The sequence below is a fragment of the Vulpes vulpes genome, chromosome 1 (genome assembly GCF_048418805.1).
Source record: "Vulpes vulpes isolate BD-2025 chromosome 1, VulVul3, whole genome shotgun sequence".
NCBI lineage: Eukaryota > Metazoa > Chordata > Mammalia > Carnivora > Canidae > Vulpes > Vulpes vulpes.
The window spans coordinates 200359972-200379803 of record NC_132780.1 but is presented as its reverse complement, the minus strand read 5'-3'; the positions used below and the strand labels follow the sequence as shown (position 1 = coordinate 200379803).

At 50.5% G+C, this 19832-nt stretch overlaps 1 protein-coding gene across 1 annotated transcript in view; it reads left to right on the top strand.

Annotated features, from left to right (window-relative positions):
* Positions 1-19832, top strand: part of FRK (fyn related Src family tyrosine kinase) — a 96462-nt gene that overhangs the window by 34657 nt on the left and 41973 nt on the right. The window contains exon 2 of the mRNA XM_072739384.1: positions 15253-15374. Coding sequence (XP_072595485.1) covers positions 15253-15374 — 122 coding nt within the window. The remainder of the gene's footprint in view (positions 1-15252; positions 15375-19832) is intronic.

Here is a 19832-nt window from a genome sequence, read left to right as displayed (position 1 = left end):
TGAAGTTGGGTGTTGAATAAAAGTGGGTCATTATACTGTTCTCTCCACTTAGGAATATGAGTGGAAAGTCTAAAAATGTCTATTAGGCATGCACGTATGGAAACTCAAAGAGATGGGAAAATTGTGTCTTGTCGTTGAGATTTCTTGTCTAAGAAAATATTTCCAAACATGGATGGATCTTGGTTTCACGGGCCTACAGCTAATATGGTACAGAGGGGAAGGTTCTGTCTGAGAAAATGAGAATGAAACTATGTGAACAGAACTTGGTAAGAAAGGGAATATTTAGAAGAGAAGAAGAAATCACTACAAATTATTATTTGTAGACGCTGACAAATAATAAACATAACCATAGTGAAATATGAATGAACTGCCTCCTATTTAGTTTTTCCCCTATATTTTTGACTCATTTTCTTTGACTGACTCTTGATGTGACAAGATTTTGTAATACCATTTTCTATAGAAAGAATAAATGATAATTTGAACTTTTGAAATGTTTGGTCACATTTTTTTTGACAGTTTAGAAAAAATTTTAAGCTTCATAATTCATTATTTGCAATATCATCTATAATTTTGGAACTTTTTTACTTATTTAAATATTTATTTGAATCTTAATTTGCTTTCCATTTTTGAATTTTGATCCTTATGCAACCAAGCCCACCTCTAAGTAACAGATTAGTGTTTAACTTCATAAAAATATATTCTTATGTTATTCTGTGGGAACATTTTTATTTTTAAAGATTTATTCATGAGAGACACAGAGAGGCAGAGATCCAGGTAGAGGGAGAAGCAGGCTCCATGCAGGAGCCCGATGTGGGACTCGATCCCGGGACCCCGAGGTCATGCCCTGAGCAGAAGATGGACACTCAACCGCTGAGCCACCCGGGAGTCCCTGGGAACATTTTTAGAAGGAAATTTGGCTCTTCCCACGGTATTGAAAGTGATCCATCCTCTGTATTGTACGTAGTATTTTTTTCAGGCAAAATGTTAAAGAGGATAAAGGGTAAATCTTCTCATGAGTATCCTTTTTTTTCTGGAAAATCAGTGAAGTTGAAGAAAGATTTAAAAATGAGAAATGAGGGGGAAAAAATAAAAATGAGAAATGAGGGCTGCCTGGGTGGCTCCGTCTGTTAAGCGTCTGCCTTCAGCGCAGGTCATGACCCCGGGTCCTGGGATCAAGCCCCGCATCAGGCTCCCTGCTCAGTGGGGAGTCTGCTTCTCCCTCTCCCTCTGCTGCGGCCCCTGCTTGTTCTCTCTCTGTGTGTCAAATAAATAAGTAATATATTGAAAAAATAAAAATATGAAATGAATATATAGGCCTCGTCACACTAGTGCAAACCCGTGGTTGACTCTGTTCCATCTTCCGTCTGGGAGATACCGTAAGAGGCAGCTTATCCACTCACAGTGAACGGGGTGTCCCCCCCCAATCCTATTTTTTTTTTTTTTATTACAGTCACATCGTAGGGTAGTTTTCTATGAATTTGGGTGAAACTAGTTTGATGCCTACCTACCCTGCTTGCAGCCTGGAGCTCCTCTTCCTGCCCCGGGTCCTTTATACCTCTGCCCCGCTGTGTGAGGGGGACGATGACGAGAGGACGCGGCGCACGTCCCCTGCACGTCGGGCACGAGTGTGGAGAGGTCCCGGGGACGGCCTTGCACATCCGCCCGCACACGGGCGCCGCTTACTCTCTTCCCTCAGCTCACTTTCTGACCCCACAAAGAGGGGCCCTTGGGGCACCTGCTCTGGGGTCCCCGCGATCTCCCACGAATTGCAGTAATGAGCAGAAAGCACTGGGGCTTAGGAGCGTCGAGGGGAGGTGGGAGGGGGTCGGATAATACCAAGAGGAGAAACCCAAGGCCAGGGGCGCGAAGGAGGGGGACCGGGGTTCGTCTTGCCCCCTCTGCTGATGACCCGAAGTTTGAGGAGTGAGGGCAGGGAAGCTCCGGTGTGAGGCCTCGTCCTCCCTCCCCCAGTCTTAGGAAACCTGCTTCTCCGTCTTACCTGGGGCCCCCATTCCGAGGCCTTAGGGCGTCTGGTCCTGTGTCCTCGCTCCCCTTTCAGATCGAAGGCTCCTGAGTGTCTGCTCCGGGCCGCAGCTTGACACGTCAGGACTGACCCCCTCTGTGCTGCCCCCGGTTCCTTCTTCCGTTCATCCTGGACGAAGGGGGCAGCGGCCGTTTCCGCGCCTGCATGATCCTTTGTGTCACTGAGGTCGGGGACCGAGACCTTATTGGCCGGCGGGTTGCTAACGAGGAGGCCCGGGGGGCGGCCTTCAGGTTTCCCCAACACAGACTTGCTCACAGAAGACCTCACGTGTGTCTGCAAATGATGATTTACTCTGCGCGTCACTCGGGTTATCCTCCTCGGGACCCCGAGAGAGCAAATACCTTAACCTACGTCAAGAAATTCATGATTTTAATATAACCGCGGTCCTTGAAGCATCGATATAACTGGGAAGAAACCCCACCAACCGCGCCTCCTCCTTCTCCTCAGACGTGGGCTCGCTTTGTCAAGAGCGCGCGGGAGCCTTTCGCCACCCTCTGCTGCGGAGGCTGGTGGGGGCCGTGCTCTGCCTAAGGGCTTAACATGCTAAGAAAGTTCCCTTGTCTCTTCTTTTTTTAGAAAAAGAGATTTTTAGTATTTATTCCTGAGACACACAGAGGCAGAGGCCCAGGCAGAGGGAGAAGCAGGCTCCACGCAGGGAGCCCGACGCGGGACTCGATCCTGGGACCCCGGGGTCCCGCCTTGGACCAAAGGCAGATGCTCCACTGCTGAGCCATCCGGGGGCCCCTAAAAGTCTATTTTCCAAGCTCTGGTTCTTTGTGCTGTTGAGAATCAAGACCTGGAGTGGACGGGCCTTGATGGAGCGCAGCAGTTTGACGTGCCTTGGAGAAGGTGGAAGTAGGAGGCCTGGAATGCTGGGGGGGGGGGGGTGAGGAGCTGCCTTGGTTTGCGCGTGAAACCAGGTGGAGGGAAAGCCTGAGCCGGAGGGAGGGAAGGGGCAGGGGCTGGGCCACCTGCAGGGAGCCCGCGCTGTGGAGGGAGCCAGGGGGTGGGAAAGCCCCTCCGGCACCAGACACTGCGTCTTTGAGCTTGTTTTCTACACTGGATGGTCCTTTGCTCCCCACAAATTTTACTCAGAGTTTTGGCGGAATTTATCATCATGACTTTGGTGTGAAAATAAGGGGGGGCGGCTCCAGGTGGGGCAGAGCGACCGGAGAGCAGGGATTGGGTGGGGTGGCCCCACAGGAGCCTTTGCCCGCAGGGAACAGCTTCTCAGGGCTCAGCCCCGAGTCCCAGCCTCAGATTCTCGGGGCCACTTGGGGGGAGCCTGTGGGGCCTGGAGCTGCACCTCATGGCTGGCGGCCTGTGTGCCCCGCTCCTGGCCCCGTCCTCACCGCTGGAGGCCCGTGTGGCCCCCTCCCAGCTCCGTCCTCACTGCTGGCGGCCCATGTACCCCCTCCTGGCTCCGTCCTCACCGCTGGAGGCCCGTGTGGCCCCCTCCCAGCTCTGTCCTCACTGCTGGTGGCCCATGTACCCTGTTCTGGGCTCTGTCCTCACCGCTGAAGGCCCGTGTACCCCCTCCTGGCTCTGTCTTCACCACTGGTGGCCCGTGTACCCTCTCCCGGCTCCGTCCTCACCGCTGGAGGCCCGTGTGGCCCCCTCCCAGCTCCGTCCTCACTGCTGGCGGCCCATGTACCCCCTCCTGGCTCCGTCCTCACCGCTGGAGGCCCGTGTGGCCCCCTCCCAGCTCCGTCCTCACTGCTGGTGGCCCATGTACCCTCTTCTGGGCTCCATCCTCACCGCTGGAGGCCCGTGTACCCTCTCCCGGCTCCGTCCTCACCGCTGGTGGCCCATGTGCCCCTCTCCCGGGCCTCCGAGCACCCCTGGGTGAGTGTCCGAGGCCTGGAGTGGTGGGTGGGGGGTGTCACTGTGTGCCAGCAGGTGCCCTGGCCTCCCCTGGTGACACTGCTGTCCCCGTGCAGCCCTCCCCTCCGATGATGGGCAGAAGCAAGTGGGGGGCTGGTGTCAGGGTGCGAGCACCCCCAGCGGCCGCCGCACCGCCTCGTGTCCTGGCACCGCCCGTTGGCCCTGAAGCACCAGGGGTCCCTGCAGCCCTGGCCTCCTCACCACCGGAGCCTGCTGTCCCCACCCTGCTCAGCCCCTGCCCTGCGGAGTCGGTGGCACCACTGCCACAGCTTAGAGGCACTTGGTCATTAATACCGGCGCTTTTGATGATTGATTAGTGGTGGTACCAGTGTTTAGTTGGTAGCTGGGTGCCAGGATCAGATTATTATTTTTTAAATATTTTATTTATTCATGAGACACACACGAGACAGAGACCCAGGCAGAGGGAGAAGCAGGCTCCCTGCAGCGAGCCCGATGCCGGACTCGATCCCAGGACCCCGGGGTCACGCCCTGGGCCCCACAGGTGCCCCAGGGTCAAATTATGAAAAAGAAAAGAAAAAGAATGTACGGGCCCATCTGACCTTTGTGGCCTTTGTCGCTCTCCTGTCTGCCTCGGGACACCTGCTTCACGTAAACCCCTGAAGAGTCAGCGACACTAGTGCCCGTGTGTGATGGTAGCGTGGGCACCCACGGGCACACGCGCACGCCGCCCCCCAGCACGGCCACAGCCACGTCCGCAGGTACGCGTGGGTCTCTGTGCCGCGCGTGGGTTAAGACAACAGAGATTTTGTTTTTTCTTACATGTTTGCCAAACATGAATGACAATTTCATTCAAACATTTTGATTTTTATGTGGATTTTAAAGAAATCCCACCTCAACTACTCCTTTATTATCAGAACTATTATTTCTTTTTGTAAAAAGATAAATTCATTTTTTATTGGTGTTCAATTTGCCAACATACAGAATAACACCCAGTGCTCAACCCGTCAAGTGCCCCCCTCAGCAGAACTATTATCTCTAGTCTGTGGATGGTTATTTTTTCTGAAAAGGTGTGCTTCCTGCCTAGCAGAGGCCTCACTTGCCTTTGGCCAAAGAGCCGTGGTGCCCAAGAGACCCTTGGAGGATACTTGTAGCTTCAGGTGCTTCGCGTTTCCGTAAATACCAGTCGTACGGATGAAGCTGGGGGGGCTCATTTGTTGCTTACCTAGAAAAAGTGCTAATAGATATTGGCCCGGCTGCACTCGAGGAATCCGGATATTGTCTCGATCCCAGAGTCGATCACGATCCGCACTCGTCTATTCCTTCCGAAGACTCTCTCCGGCTTTCCCCCACCGCCGCATTCATTCTCATCACCTTGATTTCAGGAACACACAGGCTAACGCTCTGGAATTCCACCTGCCACGCTTTGCTGCCTGCTGAGTGATTTTATTTTATTTTATTTTATTTTATTTTATTTTATTTTATTTTATTTCATTTTATTATTTTATTTTATTTATTTTATTTTATTTTTAAAATTAAATTAAATTTAATTTTTTAATAATAAATTCATTTTTTATTGGTGTTCAATTTGCCAACATACAGAATGACACCCAGCGCTCATCCCGTCAAGTGCGCCCCTCAGTGCCCGTCTCCCAGTCACCCTCACCCCCTGCCCTCCTCCCCTTCCACCACCCCTACTCTCTCTCCTTCTTCCTTGGCTTCATTTTGTTTTTCTCCTTGGCACTTACCACCTTTGCACAGCCTGTGTAATTATTCAATTATTTTACTTATCGCCTGTCTTTCCCCATTAGTGTGGGAGCTCCGTACAGCCAGGGCTCTGTGTATGGTCCCCCCACTGCTGTCTTCCTACCCCGGAACCGTGCCTGCCACGTAGTAAGTGCTCAGTAAATAACTGCTGAACGGCGAATGAGCGAGTGGAGGAATCTAGGGCCGCGGCTGTGCTTGTAGCTTCTTACCGGCTCTTGCGCGAACGTGGAGATGTGCGGTTTCTGTCCCGGGCATCGGCCAGCATTTAATGAAACGCTGGACTCTCTTCCCAGAGGGTGTGTGCTCATTAAAACACATTCACAACGAGTGTAAAAGGTTCGCCCATGAACCCTCATAGACATTTCTTCCTAGTTCTAAAATTCTGATCACCCCCGCTGTGTTCCTCCCACAGAGTAACCCCTCATTGCTCTTGCCTTCCACACGTCCGCCTCTTAAATTTGTTCACTAAATGAGTTTTAAAAAACAAGTCAAAGTGCCCTGTCATTTTTGCAGGTGTGCCCAGACCTCAAAAGTCTTTACTGTGTTAAATCTTACACGGGACACTCATCATGGTCCCAATGTAGTTTTTGAATATTTGCCAACGATCTACGTCTGCCGTGGAGCTCGTAGCTCCCACATGGGGTTCTGTGAGCATCAAAGAGCTGGTTTTGTTTCCTCTTCCCCCACCACTGCCCCCCAAACCAGCCCGCTCACAGACCGGCTGCTGGTTCTTCACCCGTCCTTCATTTCTTTGGATTTCTCATCTCTTCCAAGTCCTTACTCCAAGTATCTGGTCTTTAAGGTGCCCTCCGTTGTTGACGCACTGTTGGGTGTTTATTTCCTGGATTGCAGTTCCCTTGGCAATTAGATGCTTATTTTGTTTTTGTCACTTTTTTACTTATTATTCAGTTAAAATGATCTCTTATTCCTCCCTTGATACTCTAAAATTCTCGAAGGGAAAGAAATATGCCCTTCTTCTGCTCTTAGGTCTCCTCATCGTGTTCCATATAGTTAGTAGGAAGTGGATGCTGCTGATGCATTGTAGCAAGTGAAGCCAGTCGAAAACTACATCGATGTGACCTTGTAAGATAATAGGAAGGTTAAGATACCTTCAAGCTGTGTCCTGTCTTATTTGGGATAAAGGATTTAATGAAAGTCAATGATGACTTACAGTAATGTCACATTATTAGCCCACCTTGAAGAGGGTATACACATGGACTACTCCTACTAGACTCAACACTTGGTCTTGTTTATTCTGTGAACATTCCCAAAGAACAAGTTGATTTGTAGATCTTTATTTTTAAAAATTTTCAAAGTAAACTCTATGCCCAGCCTGGGGCTTGAACTCACTGCCCGGTGATCAAGAGTCACATGCTCTACCAACTGAGCCGGCCACGTGCCCCATATTTTGTAGATCTTTCAAGAATACTCAGTGCTTTAAATAAAGTGGGATGAGATAATATCACTCATGACACCAGGAATTAAATTTCTTTAAAATTAAGTGAATTAAAAAGTTTCTCTCATTTTCCTTTTTTGGAAGTGAGAAAGGAAATGATTCATAAGAGGAGGTAACTATTGTGGTGGTTTTTTTTGTTGTTGTTGTTTGGTAGGAAACTTAGTGAGGCTGTCACCTCTGAAATCAGTCCTCCCTATAACTATTAAAAAGTCATAATAGTACCCAAAGGCGTATTCAGATAAAGAACTGGAGTGAACACGTGCAGTGTTTTGTGAAGTAAGGCATATTCCCAAACGTTATAAAATTAATTGCATTTACTTTCTTTGGAAGTGACAAAGATGGAAACTCCTCAATGACTAATGTTTTCAACTCTGATCTGTATTTCTCTCGTTTCTAGGACAAACATTTTCACAAATGTACAAAAACAAAGCAGACAGATTAAAATCTACGCTAGTATTTCTGGCTTGATGGCTGGAAATGCCATCATATATGCTCACACTTTGGGTTCTATTTTCATTTATTTATGTATTTTAAGTAGGGTCCAGGCCCACTCTGGGGCTTGAACTCACAGCCCTGAGATCAAGAGCCAGGTGTCCCTGTTTTTGATTTTAAAAGAGAAATCAGTAGTAGCTTCCATTTCCTTTTCCACAAATAGAAGGCAGGGTGAGCCCAGAGCAGCGCCCTGAGGTCGATTCCCCGTCTGAGCTTTGCCGGGCTCTTCACCAAGCTTTCGTGAGGGATGGGAAGCTCTGGATTTCTAGACACTGGCCCTGGGGTCGGGGTTATAACCATGTCGCCAGCGGCACAGAGGCCACAGCTGCCCAGTGGCTGGGGACCCACGTGGGTCATCTGACGTCCTCTCGAGAGAGGCTCCTTTGAAGTTCCCCTTTTATGATGACTCGACAGGTACCGCCAATGCCAACCAAGCTTTACCAAGGAGCTCCCTGGTTTCTTTGTGACGGCAAGTCACACCTGAGATGCCGAGGCCACGCTGTCGCTTTATCACACGGTCTTCATGCATGTGTGGCCCTGACGCGTGTGTTTGGGAGGAAAGTGAAGCGAGTGTCCTTCCTGGTCTTCCCGGCCACAGGCAGCTGTGCTCTCCCGGAGAAGGCCGCGCTCACCTTGGGACCTGCTGTTGGGCCTGCAACATGCCAATCTGTGTCGCAGCCGGGTGGCCCGGCAGGTAAGGTGTCTCACCTGTGTGCTGAGTCGCCAGAGCGGGCCGGCGGGTCCAGGCTTGCTCGGGGCACCGGCTTCATGCGGGGCGACAGTCGCCCTAGCCCAGCGCAGATGTGCCCACGGCCAGGTACTACATGTCCGGTCATCAACAGGTAGTGCTTTAGGTGCCCCGGAAGGTGTGTGGAGGGTGTTTGCAGTGAGGCTTTGTGTAGCCGCAGGTGGACGCAGAATGGTGATAATGATGATAATAAGGAGGAGGAGCAGAGGCAGGAGGAGGAGAAGCAAGAGGAGGAGGAGCAGGAGGGGAGGAGGAGCAGGAGGAGGAGGGGAGGAGGGAGAGGAGGAGGAGAAAGAGTAGGAGGAGGAGGGGGAGGAGGAGCAGGAGGAGGAGCAGGAGGAGGAGGGGAGGAGGGAGAGGAGGAGGAGAAGGAGTAGGAGGAGGAGGGGGAGGAGGAGCAGGAGGAGGAGGGGGAGGAGGAGTAAGAGGAGGAGGGGAGGAGGGAGAGGAGGAGGAAGAGTGGGAGGGAGGAGGAGGAGGATTGGGTGCAGGAGGGGAGGAGGAGAGGAGGAGGGGAGGAGGGAGGAGGAGGAGCAGGAGGAGGGAGGGAGCCGGACCCGGGGTCACGCCCGGAGCCCCCCGCCCCCCCATGGCAGGTGCCCTCGCCCTCGCCCTCGCCCTGCGCCCCAGGACAGCCCCGCCCCCCCCGCCCTCGCAGGGGGGCCGCGGGCATCCTCTGGGGGCGGCCGTACAACCCCCGCGTCTCTTTACACCGATTCCCTGGACTTTGGGTCCTGTACCACTGAAATGCTGGTGTTGATACTCAGCAGCGATGCACGCAGCCTGGTTTTTTTAGGGACTGATGTGGGCTTTTTTGTCCCACGAGGAAGCTCCAGTGGCCACACTGCAGCCTTAGCCCTGCACAGTGAGGAAAGCGCCTGCCGCCACCTGGTGACAGCGTGTCCCAGTGCACAGCGCGGGCAGAGCGGAGAAGGCACTGGGGGGGGGGGACGTTTCAGTGCAAGCGGGTCCAGGGAAGGGGGTCACGGCCAGGATGTGTGCGCATTTCCTCACGGCCTCAAACCTTCCGTGTCTGACACCAAATATGTGCCCTTTCCCTGAAGCGAGCTTCTGAAAACAGGTGCCACTTACTGAGCACGAACGCGGCCGGCGTCAAGCACTTTATGTCCATCATTTTTCTTTCTTTCTTTCTTTTTTAAATTTATTCATGTGAGAGAGAGAGAGAGAGAGAGAGAGAGAGAGAGAGAGGCAGAGACACAGGCACAGGGAGGAGCAGGCTCCATGCAGGGAGCCCGATGCAGGATTCGACCTCAGGACCCCAGGGTCACGCCCTGGGCTGAAGGCAGACGCTCCACAGCTGAGCCCCCGGGGGGCCCCTTTATGCCACATTTCTGATGGATTTCCTTAGATTTAAGTAAATTGCAAAGTAACATAAAACTGCGTCTTCCTACAGATACCCCACCACGGGGAGGAGCGCAGAGTGAAGAGTGTTTTGGCCGCTGCTTTTGTGTCTCTCACTCAGTCTCCAGAGAAGTAAGCAAATAGGCATTTTGGTTTGTTGGTCTTAAAAATGTAAATGGAACTAATGTTTTGATGACCCTGCAGTTGACTCCTTTTCACTCGGTTCCACGTCCTGCAGATCTTTCTGCGTCAGAGCTACAGAATTTACACACAGTAGACGCCGGATAAATGTTTGCAAAATAAACCTTAGGCTTCAATCACATACTCCTTTTGTCCAAAACCAGACATTATGCTTTTTTTTTTTTGCTCCATTTTCATCTATTTGAAGCATTTGCTCCTCCTAGGTTATTGTGGGTCTGCTCTCCTTTTTGATTATTCTTCATCAAGATCTCTTTCATGGCAAGTATCTCTTTCATAGCAATAAAGATTAGTTTCATCAAAGATCAGTTAAAATGGGGCACCCGGGGGCTCAGTGGTGGAGCACCTGGGGTCCCGGGATCAAGTCCCACATCGGGCTCCCTGCATGGAGCCTGCTTCTCCGTCTGCCTGTGTCTCTGCCTCTCTCATGAATAAATAAATAAAATCTTTTTTAAAAAAACGTCAATTAAAATGTGTGTGTGTGAGTGTAGTGTCATTTTATTGGATAATTTTCACATGTAAGCACCAGACTCTAACTTCTTATTCTCAGCTGTCTCATATAAATTTTTATTTATTTATTTATCATTTTTTACTATTTTTATAACTCAGTAGTTCTCAAGTTTTACTGGGCGTCAGATGCACCTGGGGGCTCCTTGCGACCCAGGTTGTTGGGCACCGGCGCACAGTCTCTGGCTCGGGACGTGTGGGGAGTGGCTGAAAACGTCCTTTCCAACCCGTCTGCACGTGGTGCCAGTGCTCCTGGTCCAGGGGCCGTACCCTCAGGGGCACCGGTCGGTAAGACTCTCCCTGGACCCGCCACGGGCTCGCTTCCCGGCCCCTGCTGTAGGTGCCCGCAAGGAGCAGAGCCCACGGGGAGCGTGGAGAGAGGCCTCGGCGGGCCGCGGGCCTGGAACCATCTGGTGCGAGCAGAGGCTGGAAGGGACTGTCGCTCTCCGGGTGGCCTCTCCGGGGCTCTGTGGTACGTGCTCCGACCTCCAGCGGTTGCCTCATCCTGGAGTCTGAACGGTGGCATGAGAGTGCCTCGACTTGCAGAAACCAAGATGCATTTATATTCCCTTCCTGGTGCTAGCTGGGCCAGGTGACACTCCAGGTATTAAGTGAGCTGAGGCATCCAGCCAGGTGTCTTCTCCATTTCATGGTTACGGCCGAGTCAATACTGGTGCGATTCGCCTTGTAAAAGTGAGTGCAGGAAACTGTTGTCCAAGAATCTAAAATTGGTGAGACAAAGAAGGACTTAAAAATAAATTGCCATAGAGTTCCTGTCTCCAAATGTAGTAGAATCACCGCATCTTTGATTTACAAAAACTGCCTGCTTGTGCGTATATTGGGCAGAGAAAATAGTCATTTACGGCCTGGATTATACGAAATACAAATGTAATGTATGTATATGAAACACAGAATGGAGTTTATTCTTGAGAATGATGAGGTGTATGAGGTATATTCATCCTTCTAAGAGTTTGATCTGCTAGATGAATTGTAATTCTTGTAAAGGCTTAAATATTCACATTTGGAGCAGACACTTTTTAATGTTGATGCACAACCAATACCCTCGGAATCAAGAAAGCGCATGGGCTCGATCAGTATATTTGATCCAGGTTGCTAACGCGCTTGAAATATTTGTGCAAAGAAACTTTGCCACTTCTGGAAATGGAGCAAAAAAAATGTTATTAGCTATTAACTATAGGCTTTCAGTAAGCGTGCGACTACCCGTAAAAATATATAGTATTTTTTATGTGTTCACTTGAACTTCACGTCAATGGCATCATAATCGTGTGCATCGTTGTTCAGCTCCCTTCTGTCCCTCAATTTATTCGTCTTAACTGCTGTGTAGTATTCTATCCACATCTATCACGAAGTTTATCTCTTGCCTTACATTTAGTTGGCATTTAGATTGTTTCCAGTTTTCCGTTGCTAGAATTCTTCAGTGAATGTTCTTGAACACATATGGTCTAGAGTCTAGAAGTGAAATTGAATGGCAGACACATATGCAGCCTTATTAGATGTTGCCAAATCGCTCTCTGAAATAGCTGTGCCCTGTGAGGCTGCCTCTACTTTTGTACAAAGGCTCTTGTTTCACATTCTCCCTAATATTTGAATGTGAACGTCTTAAAATTTGTCTAGCCTGAAGTGTGAAATTCCATGGTTTTAATATTTACTGGTATAGATAATAATGCTGGTGCAGATACTGTGCTTCTTATTTTATTAGTTATTCGTCTTTCATTTTACACTTACGTGCTAGGCCAATTTTTCGGCTGTGTTGTTTCTTTAAAAAAAAACCTATCTTTTCTTTTTAAAGATTTGTTTATTTTTAGAGAGCAAGAGAGAGAGTGGGCTCCAGGGTGGAGGAGGAGTACAGAGAGAGAGAGGGATAGGGTCCCAAGCACAGCCTAGCCCCTGAGCGCAGAGCCCAAGACCCAAGACCGTGACCCGAGTCGAAATCACAAGTCGGGCGCCTAACCGAGCCACCCAGGTGCCCCGTTTCTCTTTTTAATTTATTTTAAATTAATTAATTAATTAATTAATTTTTAAAATATTTTTGAGAGAGGGTAGGTTTTTTTAAAAGATTTATTTATTTATTTATTTATTTATTTATTTATTTATGAGAGAGAGAGAGAGAGAGAGAGAGAGAGAGAGAGGCAGAGACACAGGCAGAGGGAGAAGCAGGCTCCATGCTGGGAGCCCGACGTGGGACTCGATCCCGGTCTCCAGGATCACGCCCTGGGCCGAAGGCGGCCCTAAACCGCGGGGCCACCCAGGGATCCCCCCCGCCCCCCCCCCCCCGTCTCTCTTTTTAAAATTGATTAAAGGTCTCCGTGTAATCTGAACACTGTGCCTATTCTTGGTCACCTACTTTGCAAATATTTTCTCCAGGTCGGTGGCTTGTATTTTAATTTTATTTCACAGTAATCTTGCTGTTGCAGAGATTTGAAATTATGGTGTAAGAAATATTTTCGGTCCTTTTCTCTCAGGTTTTTATGTCTCTCCCCGCCCCTTCCCTTTTATCCCAGAAACCCTCTCTGGTTTGGCACCTCAGCAAGCCTGAAAGTTTGCCTTTTACGTCAGGCCTTTCCTCCACGTAGAACTACGCCGTATGTTGCAAGTAGCATCCACTGCCTTTTCCGTGTGGATCCTTCACGGTGGTGGCTTTGGTCGTTGAATAATCTGTACCTTCATCTCTAACGTGTGTGTGTGGGGGGGTCTGTTTGAGGGTTTTCTTAATTCTTGTTCCATTACTGTATTGACTTATTCCTGTCGTTGTGGAAAACACGCATTTCCCTTTTCCCGTGAGTCCACTTCATAGCCCCCTGGAACGCTTCCGGGCCTGCCGTGATTTCAGCGAGATAAGCAGGAGTCTGCGGACGTGCGTGTCCCAGGTGTGGAGTCCGTGGGTGGTCGCTGGTGCATTCCAGGTCTGTGCCTCCTGGGGAAAGGCGGGATTGCGTTTCCTGCTCCCTTTGCATTCGGGCACGAGCGTGCGACTCGTTTGCGGTGGTCCCGGTCTTGCAGGGAAGCTGGGGGAGCCGGCCTGTGCTGTGCCCCGCGGGAGCTTGGGGGCAGCCGAGCCCCGCTACACTCAGGGGTAGACGCGGAGCAAGCCCCGCGTGACCTTTGGTGGACACGCAGTTGAGTGAAAAACGAATCCTTGTTGTCTTAAACCTCGGGGCCTTCGGCATCGTGCATCACGCGGATGCCCCTTGGCGCATCCTAACTGCTCGTTAACGTGAAGTTGGCAACTCGAGGATGGGCAAAAGGGCGCACAGACGCCTTGCTCTTGTTAGAAGGTGATGACTATATTTTAATGTCTCTCTTTTCGCTTCCTTTCCCCGCTTCCTTCCAGTTGTCTCACCAGCGGGAGCCAGTTTTGATGGCCTGTAAGTCCTCCCCCAGCCCTCAGCTCCTCACACGGCCTGTCTTCCCCTCCAGCCTAGGCGTCCTCTTTTTTTTTTTTTTTTAATTTTCATTTTTTTATGATAGTCACAGAGAGAGAGAGAGAGAGAGGCAGAGGGAGAAGCAGGCTCCATGCACCGGGAGCCCGACGTGGGATTCAATCCCGGGTCTCCAGGATCGCGCCCTGGGCCAAAGGCAGGCGCCAAACCGCTGCGCCACCCAGGGATCCCACACATCCTCTCTTTGTCTACACTTTTAACGATGATGCCTGCAAAGATAAATGTTTTTACCCAAAATCTGAGATGATGAAGATCAACCGCGTGACTCTAGAGAGGGGGGTCATCAGTGCAAAGCAGGTTGTCGCAGCTTCCTCTTATTATCGCATTGATGTCCGTTGACCTGATACACGTCTTAGACTGGCTCTCATGGCAAAAGCCATAATTCTCTGTTGGGGTTGATCACATTCACAAGCTTGTGTGTTCGGTGTCTGACTTTTATATTTCTGGAATGTTCAGGGTAGGAGGGTCAAGATAAGTCCTTTTTTTTTCTTATTATTTTTTTAATAATATTTATTTTTTATTGGTGTTCAATTTGCCAACATACAGAAAAACACCCAGTGCTCATCCCGTCAAGTGCCCCCCTCAGTGCCCGTCACCCATTCACCCCACCCCCCGCCCTCCTCCCCTTCCACCGCCCCTACTTCGTTTTCCAGAGTTCAGAGTCTTTATGTTCTCAAGGTAAGTCCCGATGCAGGGGTCGAGCGCAGGACCCCGGGATCACGCCCTGAAGGCAGGCAGACACTCCACCGCTGGGCCACCCAGGCGTCCCAAGAAAAATTTCCCTTATGCTTGATAAGTTCCTCTAAAAGACGCAAAGTCATCTCATGTTATGGCGGATTGGGCAGTATTGGATGGGGTGTGCCTGTGTGTGTGTGTGTGTGTGTGGAATTCATGCCCAGAGCACGACAGTTTTAATCGTTGACACTTTAATGGGAAGCGTATGAGTCCTTCGATTGGAATGTTTGCCTCCTAACACCCAGAAGGCGTCAGGGGGCAGCGGACGGTGTGGGGCTGATGATGAGCAATCGCGGAGCACGGAGCCCCGCAGCCCAGCACGGCGGCCCACCCGGAGGCTTGGCGTCTGCCCGAGGAGGACGCGTTACCTCCAGACAGAACAGGACGCAGGTGGGAGAAGGGACGAGCTAGCGGCATCGGCCAAATTCCTGTTTTCTGGTCAGGGTCAGGGTCCTGTTTTCTGAGGGTCACAGACGTCCCCAGAAATCGCTGCAACCGTCGAGAGCTGCCGCTTGTCCCTGTGATAGTTCCAGTGGCGAGGAGCCAGCCCTCCCGCGTGGACTACCTGCTCGCAGCCCTCCCGCCCCTGAAAGAATGACCGTGGTCTGGTTAATGAGCGTTTACATCTGATTCCTTCCAGGTGGTTCTTCGGCGCGATCAAGAGAACGGAAGCGGAGAAACAGCTCTTGCATTCGGGAAATGAGCCGGGCGCCTTCCTAATCAGGGAGAGCGAAAGCCGGAAAGGAGACTTCGCCCTTTCAGGTACGGGCATGGCCTCACGTGGTGTGAGCGTGGCTCTGGGCGTCTGTAGGAACGAGCCTGTGGGGAGTGAGCTGGAGGTTATTGGAGCCGCCGTGTCTCTTGCTTCCGTGACAAGCACCAGGTTAACGCTGAGCTGCCCGAGAGTGACACGGAAGTTGGCAGACAGTGGCCGTCTCCGAGCAGGCGTCGCTGCAAGTCCGCGCGCCCTGGCTGGGACACGCAGTCGTGGGTCTGGCTGCGTTTTCTCACGTTTGCGGCGTGTAGGGGTCTATCCTCCCAGGGAACTGAGAAGCCGAAGCACAAGCTACACGTGTGTCCGAATGGATCTTTCCACGGTGCACTTCCAGTTGCTGCATTTCATTCGTCTTTGCCGGGCTGCCAGGAAGGCAGTTGAAGGGGCCCCTGGGTGGCGCAGCGGTTGGGCGTCTGCCTTTGGCTCAGGACATGACCCTGGGATGGGGCCCCACATCGGGGCGAGCCCCTCCCGCAGGGAGCCTGCTTCTCTCTCCCTCTCTGCCCACCTCCTCCCCTGCTCGCTTGCTCACTCTCTCTGTCAAATAAATAAATAAAATTTATAAAAAAAAAAAAAAAGAAAATGAATTGAAATGCTTAGTGCAGTTGCATTTAGTTAACCCCATGACATGCAAAATTCAGCCAAATGTGGTTTTCCAACTAGGAGTCAACTACATGTTTACATTGTATTAGGAAGGAGGACCTGAGAATGGTCTTAAATAGTTACAGGTGCTTCCATGCCTGCCCCTACCTTTGAGATTCTTGGTTTCTCGGGGCGCCTGGGTGGCCCAGTGGGTTAAGCGTCAGACTCTTGGTTTCGGCTCGGGTCACGACCTCGGGGTCATGAGATGGAGCCCCCCCCCGTCCTCCCCCGTCAGGCTCCACGCTCCGGGCCGCCTCTGCGTGAGATTCTCTTTCTCTCCCTCTGCTCCTCCCCCCACTCACATGAACTTTCTTTCTTTCTCTAAAATAAATAAATAAAATTTAAAAAATTTGTTTCTTGGTTTATGTTGCAAGGATACAGAATGTTCTTTTTTCTTTCTTTCTTTCTTTTCTTTTTCTTTCTTTTTCTCTTTCTCTTTCTTTCTTTTTCTTTTTTTTTTCTTTTTCTTTTTCTTTCTTTTCTTTCTATTTACTTGCTCATGAGAGACACAAAGAGAGGCAGAGACCCAGGCAGAGGGAGAAGCAGGCTCCCTGTGGGGAGCTCAATGTGGGACTCGATCCTGGGACCTTGGGGTCACAACCTGAGCCGAAGGGAGGGTCAACCACAGAGCCCCCCAGAGGCCCCCAGACCATGTGTCACGAGAGACTTTCTGTCCTTGCTCTGCGCTGACCTCTGTATTGCCCAGGCCCGTCATGTGTTACGGCCCCCTTTAAAGCGTGTTCTCTGTCTAGATGGCAACCTTTTGAGGGGAGGCATTTTGCCTTCCTTTATCCCTGCGGCCCTGCCCTAAGTGTCTGTTAACCGCGAGGCCCGAGGCCCCGGGGCCCACCTGGGTCACTGCGCTGGCAGGCAGGACAGCTCTCATGGGGCACCAGTGAGGCAGCCCCGCAGCTCGCGTGTCCTGGGAGCTCTGACTGGCGCCGACCCAGGCCAGGCTGCGTGTGTCCGGTGCCCACTTTCCTTACTCACACCAAGGCCGTCCCAACTATCAGGGCGGATGGACTGGAGCTGGAAGGGACTCGGGGCGGGGGTGCTCAGGCGGTTGTTTTCAGAGGCTCCATCCCTCGCCCCGGCCTCTGCGGGCACAAAGTCAGTGTGGTGCTCTCCCCTTGCTCGGCCTCAGCTCCGCCCCTGCGTAGTTAGAGGACGCTGTTCTGATGAGCGTTTTTGAAATGTGCTCAAGTATGATGTGCCACCGACCTTTCTAATCTTGCTTATACCCACGGTGATAAAAAAAAAAATACAACGACTGATACAGGATGAGCATTAGCCACTTAGAATTAATGCCCCGTCCGCCTGTGGCTTCATGCCAGTGCACACCTGTATACACCCAGGTGACATATGTATTTTATTAGATATAACTTTTTCCTTACTATGAAAGCAATATCAACATTTTTAGATAAACAGAAAAGCTCAAAGAATAAAAAATATCAAAAAAATTTAAAATTTGATATTAAGTATTTTGATTTAATATCAAAATACTTCTCCTGAGAAGCTTTTTTCTGTGCTAAACCCCTAAGTACATTTATTTATTTATTTATTTTAATAAATTTATTTTTTATTGGTGTTCAATTTCCTAAGTATATTTATTTAAATAAACACACTCATATTCAGAAAATAAATTGAGATTATCTTGAAAAGAAAAAAATATAGATGTGTGGGTATATATGCATCTATATTTATAGGTTTATACACATTTGTGTGTGCACACGCGTAACAGATCTGGGCTTCATCTTTCTTATTCCATCTCAATACTCCGTGAACAGCTTTGAGTGTCCTTTCGTATTCTTCCCATTAACATTTTTAGAAATATTTTTAGAAATATCCATTGCGTGGGTATTTATTTTTAATAAATATTTTAAAATTTTTTTTATTTTTAAAAATTTGCGTGGGTATAATATTTTTAGAAATATCCATTGCGTGGGTATTTCATCATTCCACCCATTTCCTGTTTTGTGTGCTTTCATTATTTTTAGCTGTTTTGCTGCTCTAAAGTGTGATGCAGTGAACATCCTTATAGATAAATGAAGATTTCCATGAGAATATTACGCTCAGAGGAAGAAAAACGAGTCTCTTGGAAATCTCTATGCTTAATGATAAGAGAAAGAAGAGAATTCCTTGTTTAAATGCACCCATGTTTGTTTATTTGGCTTTCCCAGTATCTATATGTAAAATTAGGTAATCATTATTTAGCTAGGAGCTAGATTAAATGCTTTAGATCAGCATTAAACGTATAGAAGAAGAATATCTCCATGAGGAAAACAAATGAAAAGAATTGCTTGAGTCATATCTTTGAATAACGCCCGGGCTGCAGCGACGATCCTGAACACTTTCTAAGTAGAATATTATGGAACAAAACAGCTTGACAGGCTTAGAACAAAATTACAAGGATATTGGCTTTTATGTGCCGAGAATACCCTCGCGCTTGCTTATGGATTGAGGAAGCTTTGTAGGCCTTGCTTGGAACCAGCACATGATTATAGATTCTTTTTGAACGAAGTCAAACAATTTAGAGTCTTTCAAACAAGTTATCTGATTGCCGCGTATTCACTGGGGGACAAAGTCAATGCAGACCATTCGATGCTACTGAAAGGAACATTTTCCTATTAGCCAGGAGGAGGGCTGCCCAAGGGACAAAGGGAAGGAAAAAGGTCTCCAGTATGTGCACATTAAAGCAAACAGCCAAACCAACACACACCCCGGTGCTGAGTGCTGGTTACCGCCCTGGATCCCCAGGCTCGCCCCACGGATGCGTTTCGGGGGCGGTGGTCCCCTTAATCGGTCGGAATTGATGGTCTCTGATTTCGCTGGCGGCTGTGCTGCCGGAGGAAGGCAAATAACCACTCCTTTTCTATCTCTGTCCGTCCCACGCGAGTTTTCCTTCGACCTATGGTCTTTGTTCCTTGGGCGCGGCGGCCTGCAGGTGTCCCAGGGCACGTCCCAAGCGTGTGATTTGCCGGTGCGGGCGGTGAGGCCTCGGCCCAGGTCGGGGAGGCTGCGGGGGCCTGGCCGTGGTCCCTGGTGGCCGTGGCTCCAGGGGTCCACGGGGCCTGGATGGACACCCAGGGTGGTGGTGCTTCCCAGGACCGCAGGACTCCATCCTCCAGCGGCTTCAGGCAGCAGGTGGTTTGATGTGCAGGAGGTGGTCAGGTGCGTGGGAGGTGGTCAGGTGCATGGCAGGTGGTCAGGTGCAGGTGGTCTGATGTGTGGGGAGGTAGTCAGGTGCACGGGAGGTGGTCAGGTGTGCAGCAGGTGGTTTGATGTGCGGCAGGTGGTCAGGTGCATGGCAGGTGGTCAGGTGCAGGTGGTCTGACACGCGGGAGGTAGTCAGGTGCACGGGAGGGGATCAGGTGTGCGGGAGGTGGTCAGGTGCGCGGCAGGAGGCTTGAGGGCCCGCCCGCGCTGGTCCTTGACAGCCAGTTGGTTTTCTGTTGAAAAATACAGAATTTCGATGGCACGTCGACTTGCTTGGCTACTTTTTGCCTTCGATCAAGGCCTTTGAGGGCAGCTGTTAGGGTTACTACCCTTCATGTCAGGTCGGTGTCGGGGGTTTAGGTGCTTCCGTCGGTGTTTACAGCCCGCTTGAGGGGGTCCGGGGAGGGGGCGCTGGAAGTGGGCGGCGGGGGCTGCAGAGGAGGTTGTCCTGGGCTCCCCGGCGCGGGGGCAAGTCGTGCGGAGACCTCCGGAGTGCTGGGGCCACTGCAGCCTGCCTCAGGGACGGCTGCTGCAGAGGTGCCTGAGGCCCCCGCAGCCAGAAGGGCCCCGCAAGGCCTGGCGGACGA